The sequence below is a fragment of the Gadus chalcogrammus genome, chromosome 6 (genome assembly GCF_026213295.1).
Source record: "Gadus chalcogrammus isolate NIFS_2021 chromosome 6, NIFS_Gcha_1.0, whole genome shotgun sequence".
NCBI classification, from domain to species: Eukaryota; Metazoa; Chordata; class Actinopteri; order Gadiformes; family Gadidae; genus Gadus; species Gadus chalcogrammus.
Genome location: NC_079417.1, coordinates 9,287,432 through 9,301,510, shown reverse-complemented (window position 1 = coordinate 9,301,510; position 14,079 = coordinate 9,287,432). Strand labels below are relative to the sequence as shown.

Here is a 14,079-nt window from a genome sequence, read left to right as displayed (position 1 = left end):
ACAGAGAGCAAGAGAGAGTGAGAGTTAGAGAGTGATTGAGAGAGAGCGAGAAGGAGAGAGAGAGAGAGAGAGTGCGAGAGAGAGTGCGAGAGAGCGTGCAAGAGAGAGAGGGAGAGTCCCCGAGCAGAAAAAAACAGAGCGTAAATGAACAAACAACAATAAGTAATGATAGGGAGGGGGAGGGGGGGGGGGGGGGGGAGTGTTGAAGCGCTCCCAGTGAGTGTTATGACTGAGATGACAGTTAAGCTCTCCCCTGGCGCCTTTTGAACACTGCCGGCCATCTGTAACATCTGGGTCCCTCCTGCCTTCAACCAGCCCCCACCCACACCCCCACCACCACCACGCCCACTCACATCACCCCTCACTATAATTTATCTCCGTCCTGGCTTTATATCTACTCCTACTCTCTCCTCCGACCGACACACTGCACACCTCCCCCTGAACACACTCCAGCAAAAACACACGCACGCACGCACGCACGCACACACAAAAGTGGATTCCGTGTGTCACTGTTGTATGTTTTTGCTCAACCCTTGATTATGGATTATGGTTCATTTACTTTTCACTTTCCCTCAGTCTACACGCCAATATTCATACCCAAAGACACACACACACATACACATCAACAGACACACACACTAACAAAAAACCAGTCCCACACACACACACAGCAGTGTCCCTCTCCCCTCCTTGGTTCATCCTTCATGGCCGCTGTGTATTTGTAGTCCCAGTGGGACACAGATCCAGTTAGTACCAAATACAATTCTGTAAACTAATCAGCATTCTCGTCATCCCTGCTATTCTGGCCTTTGTATTTTTGATATTGAATTATTCTATTACGGGCCTTGCTGTCACTGTCTGGGGCTCTGCCTTTCTGTATGATTAATTTGGCTGTGTGATGCGCATGGACATGGAGTTCACCGCGACTGGGGGAAAAAAAGTACTACCACTGAAACTACCATGAGCTATGGTGTGAGCATAGTGTTTATAAGAAGCATGCAAAGTAGCTCAGTACAAACAAAACACATTACTGTCGTTTGATCCAACGTTTCGCGCTAATAAACATGCCAAGATTGTCACACATTTTGACTTGTTATTTACGATCCCCACTTCCAGGTTTATACGTTTATACCTTATTCACCTGACTAACCTTTTAGAAGAGTTATATTTTGCACATTTTATTAGTTTTGTTTGTTTCCACACATCACTAAATGACCATATCGTCATGGCACCTGTGAACCAGCTACAATACTGTAGTATGTGTGTTGGCTGTAATTAAGTGTCATTATTGTGAATAACCACGTGGATACCAATAGACATTAACAAGGTCACAGTAATCATGTGGAGAATATGGCACAGAAAGGGACACACATTCAGTTACTCACACAGAGTCAAAGGCATGCATATATACATGCACCAATACACACACACACACACACACACATACACACACACACACACACACACACACACACACACACACACACGCACGCACACACACACACGCACACACACACACACACACACACACACACATACACACACACACACACACACACACACACACACACACACACACACACACACACACACCAACACACATGCAGACCAATCATGCTCACCTCAGTGGGGGAGGGGCCTGGGGCACTCAGTAGGAAAAATGAAGGGAGAATGAAGGGAGGATGGTAGGACAAAAAATGGACGAGCCACATAAAGAACAGAGGAAGGAGAGAGAGAAATAGATGGAAAGAGAGCGAGAAAGCGACACAGAGAGAGAGAGAGATAGGGCGAGAGAGAGAGAGAGAGAGAGAGAGTACAAGCAGCAGAAGGGGAGAAGAGAGAGAGAGAGAGTCACGAACAAGGGGAAGCAGAGCATAGAGCAGGAATGCCTGGAGGACCTTGCTTTGGTAGAAATGAAGAAAGAGAGAGTTTACAAGGAGACTAGGAGAGAGGCAGGATGATATGGAAGTAATGCCCATTGCAGCTTTTAGTGTGGACCAAGTACTGGAGGACACATGCAGGCACACACGTACACACGTACACACGTACACACACACACACACACGCACTCACTAACACAAACTAATTTCCCCATATCAAAATCAATAACACAAACCAACCAAACACACTGACACTCTTTCGATTCCATGTTGCGGCGGTGATTCTGCCACAGGGTATTGATGTATGGTGGCGTCTCGCCGCGCCACCGTTAGCATCTAAAACCCCTCAGTGCCGTATCCAATAATCCCCCTAGTAGGTATGGTAACGCTATGAGCCGGCCCCAGTCTGCAGCACTTCTGGCAGGCTGTGTGCTGCTGATGGATGACGCCCCTGCAGCCATGGGGACGGCCGGGCGGGGGCCCAATACCCTGGGCACGCGGGGAATATTACAGCCTTCTTTTTAATCCTGACACCATATAGGCCGCCTGATCAAGGTGGAGCGAAAACAGAGGCGGAGGAGGAGGAAGAAATGGCACAACGCAAACTCCTTCGTACCACGAACACAGGCCGTGAGCTCCTTACGGCAGATCACAAGAAGCAGCCGATATGCTGTTACAAAACCTGAGTATACGCAAGTAAGTAAGTATGCAAACTTTAAAGGTGACATATTATACCACCAGGTGTGAGTGGGATTAGTCGTTACAAGCCGTTTTGAAAAATCGGCCTCTTCTGACACCACAAGTGGGCGTGTCCACCTAGATGTATGACGGATAGAGTGAGCGACGAATGCTGCAGTCCACTGGGTAGGCTAATCACACTCACACCTGGAAGTATAATATGTCACCTTTAAAAACCTGAAGCCCTAAAGACCCACACTAACACACACACACACACACACACACACACACACACACACACACACACACACACACACACACACACACACACACAAACACACAAACAGACATTGTCCTTACCTAGCCATCCAGAGCTGGAGTTGGGCACGCACATGTCCGTCTCGGCGCTGGGCAGCACGAAGCCCACCACGAACACCTCCACGCCGTCCGACATCAGCGCCAGCCCCAGCACCAGGAAGAGCTGCCACTGGAACCTCCCGTGGCCGCACTCCTGGATGATGAGCTCGTACTGCTGGGCCAGCTCCTCCTCGTCCGCCTGCCGCTCCTGCTCCAGCTCCTTCCTGTCCCGGCCGGCGTCCGACAGCGGCTGCCCCAGCGCCACCTTCCCCCCGCCGGGCTTCCCGTTGGAGGGGATGCCCTGGTACTCCCCCTCGTAGATCTCGTCCTCGTCGTCGTGGCCCTCCGTGGCGTCGCTCGAGCCCTCGTCGTTGTCACGGGAACCCCCGCCATCCTTGGCGCCGTTGCCGGCGTCGCCGCGGTAGAACTCTTCGCCCTCGTCCTCCTCGTCGTCCTGGAAGCGCGTGTAATTGCGGTGGGACGAGTACTCGTCCGTGGCGCGGTCCACCACCTTGCCCACCTTCTTGGCGGCGTGCCGTTTGGCCTCCTTCACTATGCCCTTGGCCCCCTTGGCCAGAGAAGTCCTGTTATCGTAAGTGTCGTCCATGTCTGTCTGTCTGTCTGACGGTGGGGAGGGTTGGGGGGGGGGGGGGGGTTGGTTGCAGGTGGAAGGCCGGTAGAGTGGGAGTGACCGGGTGGTGGGTGTAGGGTGGTGGGTGGTGGGTTGGTAGGGGGTTGTAAGCTGGCGGAGACGGTGTTCAGTGAGAGAGGCTGCGGTCACCACTGGAGACAACCCACGAAGATGAAGGCAATCATCGGCTGGGCTGTGGATGGAGGGAAGGGGGAGGAGGGAGATCCATCAAAAAGAGAGAGAGAGAGAGAGAGAGAGAGGTGGGGGGGGGGGGGACAGGCAGCAGAAGGGAAGAAGAAGGGTTGGAGACAAAAGAGAGAAAGATGTTGATCAGTGAGTGCTCTATACGTCTCAGTGCTGTTCAGCACCGACAGGGTGACAGCGCACCAACGACGTCTCAAACTTTCATTTTAATCATCTCCTCTCCTCTGGCCTTTTAGTTATTTGGAGTGAAACAGAGAGAAATCACTGTCATGCTTTTATAGCCCTCTAATTTCACTCCCAATGAGCAGAAGCACTTTACCTGTTTTATGTAAGCCTATTTATAGCCCCGGTCGCGGGAAGGTTTGTAACAAAGTGGAATGTGCTGACTCATGGTCCACTCAGAAGAACACGAAGCAGCTCATAAACAGAGCTCTGGTGGGAATCAAACCCCTCTGGTAAATCCTAATGGGTGTGATGACCCAACCAGAACGTTAAAGGCATATTTACTCCTGTGTGTATGCTGCCCACCTGTGCGTGGGCTAACGTAGGCGAGTGCCACGTGCGAGTGAGACTATGCTACACAGACACACAAACGTATTACTTAGTTGTATAATGGATATAGCAAAAATGCCATTATTGATTTTATTTAAATAATTATATGAAAGAAATATTAACGAATCACGCAGTTGAATACTCCACTCTGTAAGTTAACTAAGAAAAAGAACGCACGCAATGTGTTAGTTTTAGGCTGTATTAATAAAAAAATCCTTTGAGAGACGTTCAATTGATTTGGTATAGTCCTACTTAATATATTGTAGGGTATATTTTATAAACGGATAGAACAGAGTTACATTTCACATTGGCGCTAACTGATCTCCTTCGCTTCCAGGCGAGGCGGTTCTACCAAGTGAAGCTGGGTTTGGACCGCAGGCTTCACCGTCGCCTTCATGTGCAAAAACCTCCTTTGGCGTGTCATCTCGCGTCTTTTATATCTCTCGCGGTCGCGGATGGTGGCTTGCGGAATTTTATTTAACGCAGATGGGCGCTCGCTTCCCCTTTCGTTGTTCGAACGCCTTTTGTGTATCCGGCGTAGAGAAATAGGCGACAGGAGGTGAAATGGCCGCTGGAGTTTACAGATGAGTCACTATACACCAGCACACACAAACCTACACACACTCACTCACGCACGCACATAAGTACACGCAATCGCACACACACGCACACACGATGACACAGATCATGGCCGGGCATGGGTGAAATCAAGATGAGCCGCGGTGGGATGTGCATTGACAGCGTACACTCACACACATGCACACACACACACACGTGACTGTGCACACAGCATGGATGGGGGAAGCCCTCTGAAATATTTCCAATCCCATGGGGGAGGAGGAGGGGGAGGGGGGAGATCCCAGCCTCACTCCTTGATCTGAAATGTGATGTTTGTGTATGTTTACTTAGGTTTGGGTTAGGTGTGTGTGTGTGTGTGTGTGTGTGTGTGTGTGTGTGTGTGTGTGTGTGTGTGTGTGTGTGTGTGTGTGTGTGTGTGTGTGTGTGTGTGTGTGTGTGTGTTTGCGTGTGCGTGTGTGTGTGTGTGTGTGTGTGTGTGTACCTTAGATGTCAAAAGTGTCTGAGAGCTGCTTAACACAGTCTCTAATGGACACTGAAGCCCTGTCGAGAGGACACAAATCACTGGGAGACTACAGCCTCCATCATGCTATTTCACAGGTCAAAATGACTGATGATTCAAGGTGACTTTCCTTCTCCTTCTTGATTCCCTGAATCCTGTTGTTACAAACAAGTCAATTTCTTATATTTAAACTCGTTCATATTTCAACCTTACTGCAGGATGAATAGAAATATAGAAATGATACCACACGCATAAAGCGTGTGTGTGTGTGCGTGTGTGTGTGTATGTGTGTTAGTGTGTGTGCGCGCACATGCCTTTGTGTGTGTGTGTGTGTGTGTGTGTTAGTGTGCATGCACGCGCCTGTGTTAATGTGTGTGTGTGTGTGTGTGTGTGTGTGTGTGTGTGTGTGTGTGTGTGTGTGTGTGTGTGTGTGTGTGTGTGTGTGTGTGTTAGTGTGCATGCGCGCACATGCCTGTGTTTATGTGTGTGTGTGTGTGTGGGTGGGGGTGTATGTGCGTGCGCGCATGTGTGTGTGTTGTTGCATGTGTGCGCACATGCTTGTGCGTGCATATGTGCGTGCGTGGAGCCCGCCTACCTGTCAGGGAATCAATGGGGTGTATAGTGAGGCCCCCTGTCAGTGGTGATGAGGCTCAGGAGGGAACTGTGTGTGTGCAGACGACCCCCGCGGCACACGGCCCACCTGACCACGGCTGACGAGACCCCGACGGCGCCGACAGCCAGGGCAACAGGAGCAATCACAATCAAACCCGCGTGCAGCGAGGGGCAACACACTCCCAGCAACACTCCCATTCTGTGAAGGGGCCCCTTGTCCCCTGGTCTTGTCCTTCCAGTCCAAGAGTGAGCTTGGCGTCATGCTACAGCTACATACTCACCCTCGTGTAACACAACTGTGTGTAGAGTCCGAGATAAAACCAAGCGTTCTTTTCTTTTTTTGCACACTATACTTCATCCATCTGTGACGTGCTTAAGCAGTCATGGGCGTTCCATCTGTCACATATATATATTTATTATACATTTTTGTACTCATATTTGACACATATTCGTGCGGAAAGATTGTATGAAGGAAGTGGGATTCAGCATACTACACTGCACATCCCTCGGAAGTCTCTGAGGCCCCCCAAGCTATATCTAAATACATCCTATACACCCAGCAAGATAACGCGGTTCAGACTGTCTGTCTTGGTTGAAAGTCCAAGGCAGGATGGTATGTTGCCAATTACACTGGTCATCGGATGGGGATGTCATTTTTTTCTCTTATAAATTACTTTTTGTTTGACTAGGATTTTCTGCTGTTTAAACAGCAATCTGTGATGTAGAATGTCATGAATATTAAAACAGGCCGACGGAATATCAGCCTCCTCTTCAGTGTATTTTCTCTTCCCCCCTCGGAAAAGACAGAGTTAATATTATGTCGACTGGAAATAGTCCTTGCTCTGGCGATAGCCTCTGTCCGTGTGATGGATAGTGGTCCTGCTTTGCTTCAACCCTTTTTAACTGCAAAAAAAACGCTGGGTCGCGAATGACTTGGCCCCAAAATTCTTCTTTACACTAACACACACAGACAAATGAAGGGATGTAGGGTTTAGTCAAATAGCTCACTAGGGATACGTTCTGAAACAGTTAACATGAGAAGAATTCAAAAATGAAATGTCACCTTTGATTTTCGAAGACTCTTTGCCTATCCCATTGTGTTTGTCTTGTGTTTTTATATTTGCAGTATAAAAAGAGAAAGGTAGTGAATGATTCTAAGGATTTTACCTCCCGAACACCACTCCAAAGATAGAGGCATGGACCAGAAGCTTGTTAGAGGCAAAAGTTTAAAAAAAAAATCAATTCGCTTCTGAGAGTTTCTGGTTACTTGACCCGCAACTACTGCAGGAGACAAACACTTAATACATTTTCAAGACAGCTTGATGTGAAATCAATACTGCATTGCTTGAAAAAGTACAGTCTGCCATCAGGCTAGACTAATGACACGACACACTGATGCAATTTAACCAAAAGGTGATTAAGGACAATGACAGAGAGAGAGAGAGAGAGAGAGAGAGAGAGAGAGAGAGAGAGAGAGAGAGAGAGAGAGAGAGAGAGAGAGAGAGAGAGAGAGAGAGAGAGAGAGAGAGAAAGAACGACGCATTCACCTTACCTTCATTTTAGAAAATGAAGGTAAGGTAGAATTATTAAAGAAAACGAAAACATTTGAACGATTATTCTACCTAAATCCTGGCTTTTCCCAAACCCCCGTGTCCGCATTTTAATCGTATTATGAACATCACATGAGTGACTTAAATGTGGCTGTGCTAATGTAATGGCTGCCATCATGCGGGCCCCTGAGAGTTATTCATGTATTCCCCAGTCAGTCACGTTTTACTCATCAGCGTCCTCCCCCTCTTCTTCCTTTTTTTCCCTTTCCAAAGACATGCGTGGGTGGAGGAGGTTTGAGGGCTGGTTTGATATATCCGCATCGGGGAGAGCTGGTCCAATCTCTAAGTGGGCCGAGCGCCATGTAATCCTATCAAAACGGAAAGCCCATGACCTCATCTGGAAGGCACACAGTCTCAGCCCCCTGCCTGAGATGTCTTCAGTTAGGGGATTGCATCAGATACTCATGCCATTAGCCGATAGAGCAGGGATGGCAGAGAGGGCAAAGGCAAGGAGCGAGGAAGGTGTTGGGGGGGGGGGGGGGGGATGTTAATGAAGAGAAGAAATTAATATGAATGTAGAATGAACATTTTATAAATTCAACTAAAAGAAAATGGGAAATTGTATAAATTAATTCATGGAAAAATCGTTTTTTATTTTCACAAAAAATAAATGCAGATTTAGTAGAAGATTTGATGAGAAAAATATGATATGAGTGATGATATGAAAGGATGAGTATCTCGTGATAGCAGATGGCAGCAACTAACAACCAAGACCAGAAACCAACCAGCACCAGTTCACATCTTCCATCACTCAATGGCAGACAACAATGCAGCCTTCAGAAACTTTGATAACTGCAGCGACTGATTTAACATCACAACTGAAACTGCTTCAACTCCCTCTTATGTTGTCAGACTAAAGAATAATACCAATATTCATTGGAAATTAGCCAGTCTTTGCACAATGTAGAAAAGTGGAATTATCTTTTTTTGTATCGTCTCAGTTAAGCCTCTTATTCAGGTGACCACAAAGGAATACAAAAGAATGCAGACCAGTTGTTCTAAAGCAAACACTGCATCTATATACTGTTCATGAGATGTTAAAAATAGAGCTCAAAATACAAAATGAAAGACAGCTCCTCATCCAAACGAATCACTTCCACATCCACGAGGCTACACCGCTGTGTGGGTGAAGCCCCACAGAGCTTAATGTGTGTATTGTCTTCAGTCCCTCTCTCTCTCATAATGCCTCTGGTGTCTGTTTGATATTCCTAGTGAGCATATGGGGCCTCTGCGTTGCCACTCTTACAAAGAAAAGCCCTTACACGGAACACATTAACCTGCACTTAAACCTCAGCTTCGGAAATCGACATCTTCTCCATGCAAATACACACTTACAGTATTGAGGCGTGTCATACTAATATAATCCTGGAGGCAATGTGGTCTTTCTGTTTTATTGAATTAATCTCTAAATGATTCAAATTATTTTAAATGATGGCTGTGAGGTGATGGCAGACTTGCCTTTTTATCCAGGGATGTGAGGCTTGAATGAATAAAAGGCGTGCAGCTGACAGTGAATAATGACTAGTGCAGAACCAAAAAAGAGCAAAGGAAAATTGCATTACTGTTTGAATGAAATGTAACGTATCCATGAATCTAGAATAGTATTAATTTATCTTTCTTCTCTGCATGTCTGGCCCTTTACACTTGGGGTAATACAGATTGGTTGGCTGACGCATTTTGTTTCTGCATGGTCATATGGTGCTATTTTGGGGGCTATATGTTTCCCATTGATCAGGTGACACATTTAAGAGTTAAAAGCTCTGCTCATGCTGGAAAAAAAAGTTTTAAAGGAGAAGAGGAAGAGAATGAATTTGAAAGTTATGCATCAGGCTATTTATTACAAGATAAAGAAGAGACTCTTATTGTCATTGATATTGATTTTCTAACCCTAATGTAAATGAATAAAATAATAATAATAAAACAAAACAATAAGCCCCCCCAAAAAAGAAATAGCAAACTGTATAAGCTGCAGGAAACAAATGCCAAGGAAGAGACTATATAAAACAAATAATTGAGCAAACGGATTTTCAAAAGAAACATTTCTATTCAAGCAGAGCTACCACCAGAAATAGCACCCTCAAATTGCAGTGCGAACACTTTGCTTGGGATTTCTAGTTTACTGGCCGCCTATCAATTGCTCGAAACCACTCGAGGTAGATGACTCAGTCGCCTGCCACAATTCCTGCATCTTCCTGCCTTTTTGGCGGCAATGCAGAGTGAGTGCTTTAACTGCCGGGGGGCAGGTGGCCACGTTAGCGATTCACAATTCATGTGACTCAAGCCTCTCCATAAGGACAAAGCAAAGATGACGGATCGGAAGTATTTCATTCTAAATAAAGCGATGCACACCAGCATTCCCCTCCCCAGAGCGCATGTGCCACACACGGGTACCGTACAATCAAACAAAAAAATGATGGTTTTCTTTTATAATGTGGATAACATGCATTGATTAAAAACGTCGGAGTCGGAGAAAGTTTAGACGAGGAACCAATTTAGAGAATATAAATTGGGACGCTAAAAAGGGTATCTATATAAATTAAGAACAAATGAATTCCTTATTCTGAACTTCTCTTTCAACAATTGATACTAGGAAGGCTGCATAGGAGGATTCCCCTTCAATGGATTTTGAAGGAAACATTATAAGGCAACGTTATAATGATAGTGCTCACACTTGAAGAAAAAAGTAACTTCTTACCGTTATTTAACGAGAGATGTAGGGTCCTACAGTGGATTTGTTCGAGGGTTACCCATTGCACCAGACTTCGCGTTCGTCAACCTGTACAATTATGCTTCTATCCCAAACTAAAGCGAGGATCTAAGGTAATTGCCCATGCTCGGCAATTTTTTTTTCTATGCAGTATTCTCTCTGCAGTACTTTAGGAAAGGGGTGTGTTTGTGCGTGTCTGCGTGCGTGCGTGTGTGCGTGTGTGTTTGTATGTGTGTGTGTGTGTGTGTGTGTGTGTGTTAGTGGGGGTTGAGAGAGAGCGAAAGCGAGAGTGAGACAGAGAGAGAGTGGGGAGAGAGAGGGAGCGGGAGGGGGAGAGGGAGAGAGAAAGGGAGAGAGCGAGAAAGAGCAGAACAGTTGTGTAGAATGGGCAGCTAGTCCGGAATGCTCGTGCAATCAATAAGTGTATTTCAGTGAGTGATGCAGGCCATTCCGTTTACAACATATCTGATTGGTTGGTTGATTTGAAATGCTACAATGTATGGTAGGAGTCAGCGTCCATGGTATAGCCAGCTTGATATTGAAAGCACTATAGATTAAGGTTATTTTTTGTGTTGCAAATACCAAACAAGCTATCGCTTTAGTAGATATATGTATCTTTGTAAAGTTTTTCCGCCCACTAGTGGACTTACAACTATTGCTCTCCATGGTGCTGACCTGTTTACGGCGTAATCGATGACCACGTGTATGCTTGCGTATAGAAACTTAACATTAGCAAATTATTTAAATTCAACATTTACATTTTTATATAATTTGGCCGTATATCCCATACACAAATAATAAATTTACCTTAATATAGGTTATAGCAGGTAGGTAGTATGTAAATACATAGTTTTATCGAAAGGGCTGCAGTTCCATGCCTTGCCAGTACACACGGTCCCTGCTCCCTTCCCAGATCCGGCTGATGCAGTAGGCTCATTGAGGAAGGCTGCACTGCACTAACAAGTAGAACCCCGAAAAAGCATTGGGTTTGTCCATGTGTTTATTTGCCTTGCATGCCTCCAACTGAGCAGCCTATATACTGCCCATTACGTAGTCAGATAAAGATTATGCAATAGAATTACAAGGGTCCATAACCTAACGCAGGCTCTCAGAGAGATAAGTAGGTTCTTGTGAAGTATGAGCGAGTGGGTGACTTTGTGGCTGTCAAATCCTGACGCTTCTCAGACCATGAAAAAACAAAAAAATAAGCGAGAAAAACAAAGCAACAGAATTCTGATGTTAGCACAGGGAAACTAGGCTGCTCATTATCCATAAATCTGAAGTCTGTCCACTTCACATAAACACAAACATGATGCTAAACATAACCATGTTCCATGAGGATTTCCTTAAAATCTTAAAGCATGCATTAATCACTTTGGATTGATAATGCATCACAATTATGCTATCATGCTAAGAAGTAATGCAAAAGTTTAGTGGTGATCACACACACACACACACACACACACGCAAATCCCCCCCCACACACTCACACTCACACACAAAGCGAAGATACACACACACACACACACACACACACACACACACACACACACACACACACACACACACACACACACACACACACACACACACACACACACACACACACACACACACACACACACACGTTGAAAAGAAAGGCATCTCTCTTTGTCCTCTGAATTTGATGATTCACAGAAGCAGTGGCCTGGGGGCTGGGGACACACTTTGCTTTAGTTGGATGACAAAATCTCTTCTGGCCACAAGACTCCATTTACCACCGCTGGAGAGCCAAAGAGCACTTAGTCTAATGTACAGGACAGCAGAGTGACCCTCGCACACGGTAGTATGCACAGCACAATCCGCTGTGCAGGACAAGGGCCCGGCTCTCTCTTGCATGGGGTTCCGTATTCCAGCCATAAGAAATCCAAGCACACGTGCACCCACATGCACCTACGTGCAGACACATGCACATGCTTGCACACACTGCCACATGCATGCATGCACACACACACACACACACACACACACACACACACACACACACACACACACACACACACACACACACACACACACACACACACACACACACACACACACACACACACACACAATATCTGAAAGTGCTGAAGTCATGAGAATGCAATATATGCATATATCATGCTTGCCTTGACATGCTTGAAACGCATGATGAGTGTCTTTTGCATAACAAAACAGCAACTCAATGAAATCTGTGGTCTTTATTTTGAGCTCCTAGTGGTAAGAGTAAACGGTAGAACAGCAGGCAGATACAGATGCAAGCCATACAGACACACTCCTCTCTGTGTGCTCCTCCTAACCATTAAATACAGGTACTACACAGCCCCTTAGAGAAGCCAGACTTCAACGTGGAATACAGAAGTAGAGGTGAACTGGACTAGCTGTCTGTTGCGTATCTCTATCCTGATTATAACAAAGGAATCGAGACATTGATGCTAATTGTTTTTGCCTCGTGTGCGATAGAGAAGTACTGTCTCACCGGTCGGTCGACCGTGGCCACTCTCCTCATCTGCAATCGGCTCTTTACCAACGCGTCGTTAACGTATACAATCCACTTTCTGATTGGGGAAAGCGCAATCATGGTGTATTGCTGTTCCTGAAGAACTTGAATAGCCCAGCTGCTCACCGTGGGCTCAAGCGGAACAAAGGGATGCTGGTGTCATCGATGTTATGGATTATGGTATGGGAGAATGGGAAGTCCCGAACCATCAGTTTAGGGGAAACAGACGTGTTCAATCAGAGGTCACTGTCCCTCATATAAATCGATGGATCTTAAACCCCATGATAACACATTCATTGTTTATGTGTATTTATTTCTCATTTTTGAAAACGCTTGATCAATAAACAACACAGAATGAGCAGAATGTTCAACAACCGGTTATTTTTCAAGTGCGTGATTGGTTTTTCATTAATACTTGAAATAAATATAAACATAATATGTATTTCATAGAGAAATGTGTGCCTACATAAACAATGTTAAACAAATGTTAAGTCAGAGAGTTGAAATTACAAATAGCAAAAGCTTTCTTCAGAAAGCACAGCTGCCAAACCACATAAGGTTAGTCACTCATTTCAGTTCTGTCTACCATTGCAAGGTCCTGAATAGTTTAGCGTACCTGAGATAAAATACCAGGGGGAGAAAAGTCAAATGGATTGTGATTATTGTCCTGGAACAGATTGAACAGGCTATGGGAGAGGGATGTGAGCTGAATCCCATTTCAGCGCACAGGCCCAGGTGCCTTTCCTCCCCTCGGAAAACGAAGGAGAAATCCAAGAAGGGATGGAGAAGAAAAGGTTAGAGGCAGTATTACACGCTGTAATCTGGTGCCCCTTCAACACTAGTTTATTACTCGCGGGTTTGTTCTACTCGCAACACAGAAGAAAGAGTTTATGGACTGAGTGTGCGTGCTCTACTATTTTATCTTTGTATCTTGTGTGTGCATAGCAAGGCATTATTCCCACTATGGAGGTTGGTACAATAGCATTAATTTTTCACGACACATACTGTCCTTCATTGGAAGTTAAACATATACAAAATAATCTTGATTTTGGTAAGGATTTTAAAATAGTGTATTACGATATTTTGATCATTGGTTAATTTGGTATCATTAATTTTTGGAACATTGATTAAATATATTCTATAGATACATTCAATACACGAGTTGTAAAACAGAAACATTTACTTGTGTCGAAACATCATATAGGCCTAGGCTCTCTTAGCCTTTGTATTATATGTAGACTTTTATTCA

The 14,079-nt window shown here is 45.4% G+C and overlaps 1 protein-coding gene across 1 annotated transcript in view; it reads right to left on the bottom strand.

Annotated features, from left to right (window-relative positions):
* The window catches only part of sv2ca (synaptic vesicle glycoprotein 2Ca), a 24,369-nt gene extending 20,847 nt beyond the window's left edge, over positions 1-3,522 (bottom strand). The window contains exon 1 of the mRNA XM_056592747.1: positions 2,919-3,522. Coding sequence (XP_056448722.1) covers positions 2,919-3,522 — 604 coding nt within the window. The remainder of the gene's footprint in view (positions 1-2,918) is intronic.
* Between the last annotated feature and the right edge of the window lie 10,557 nt (positions 3,523-14,079).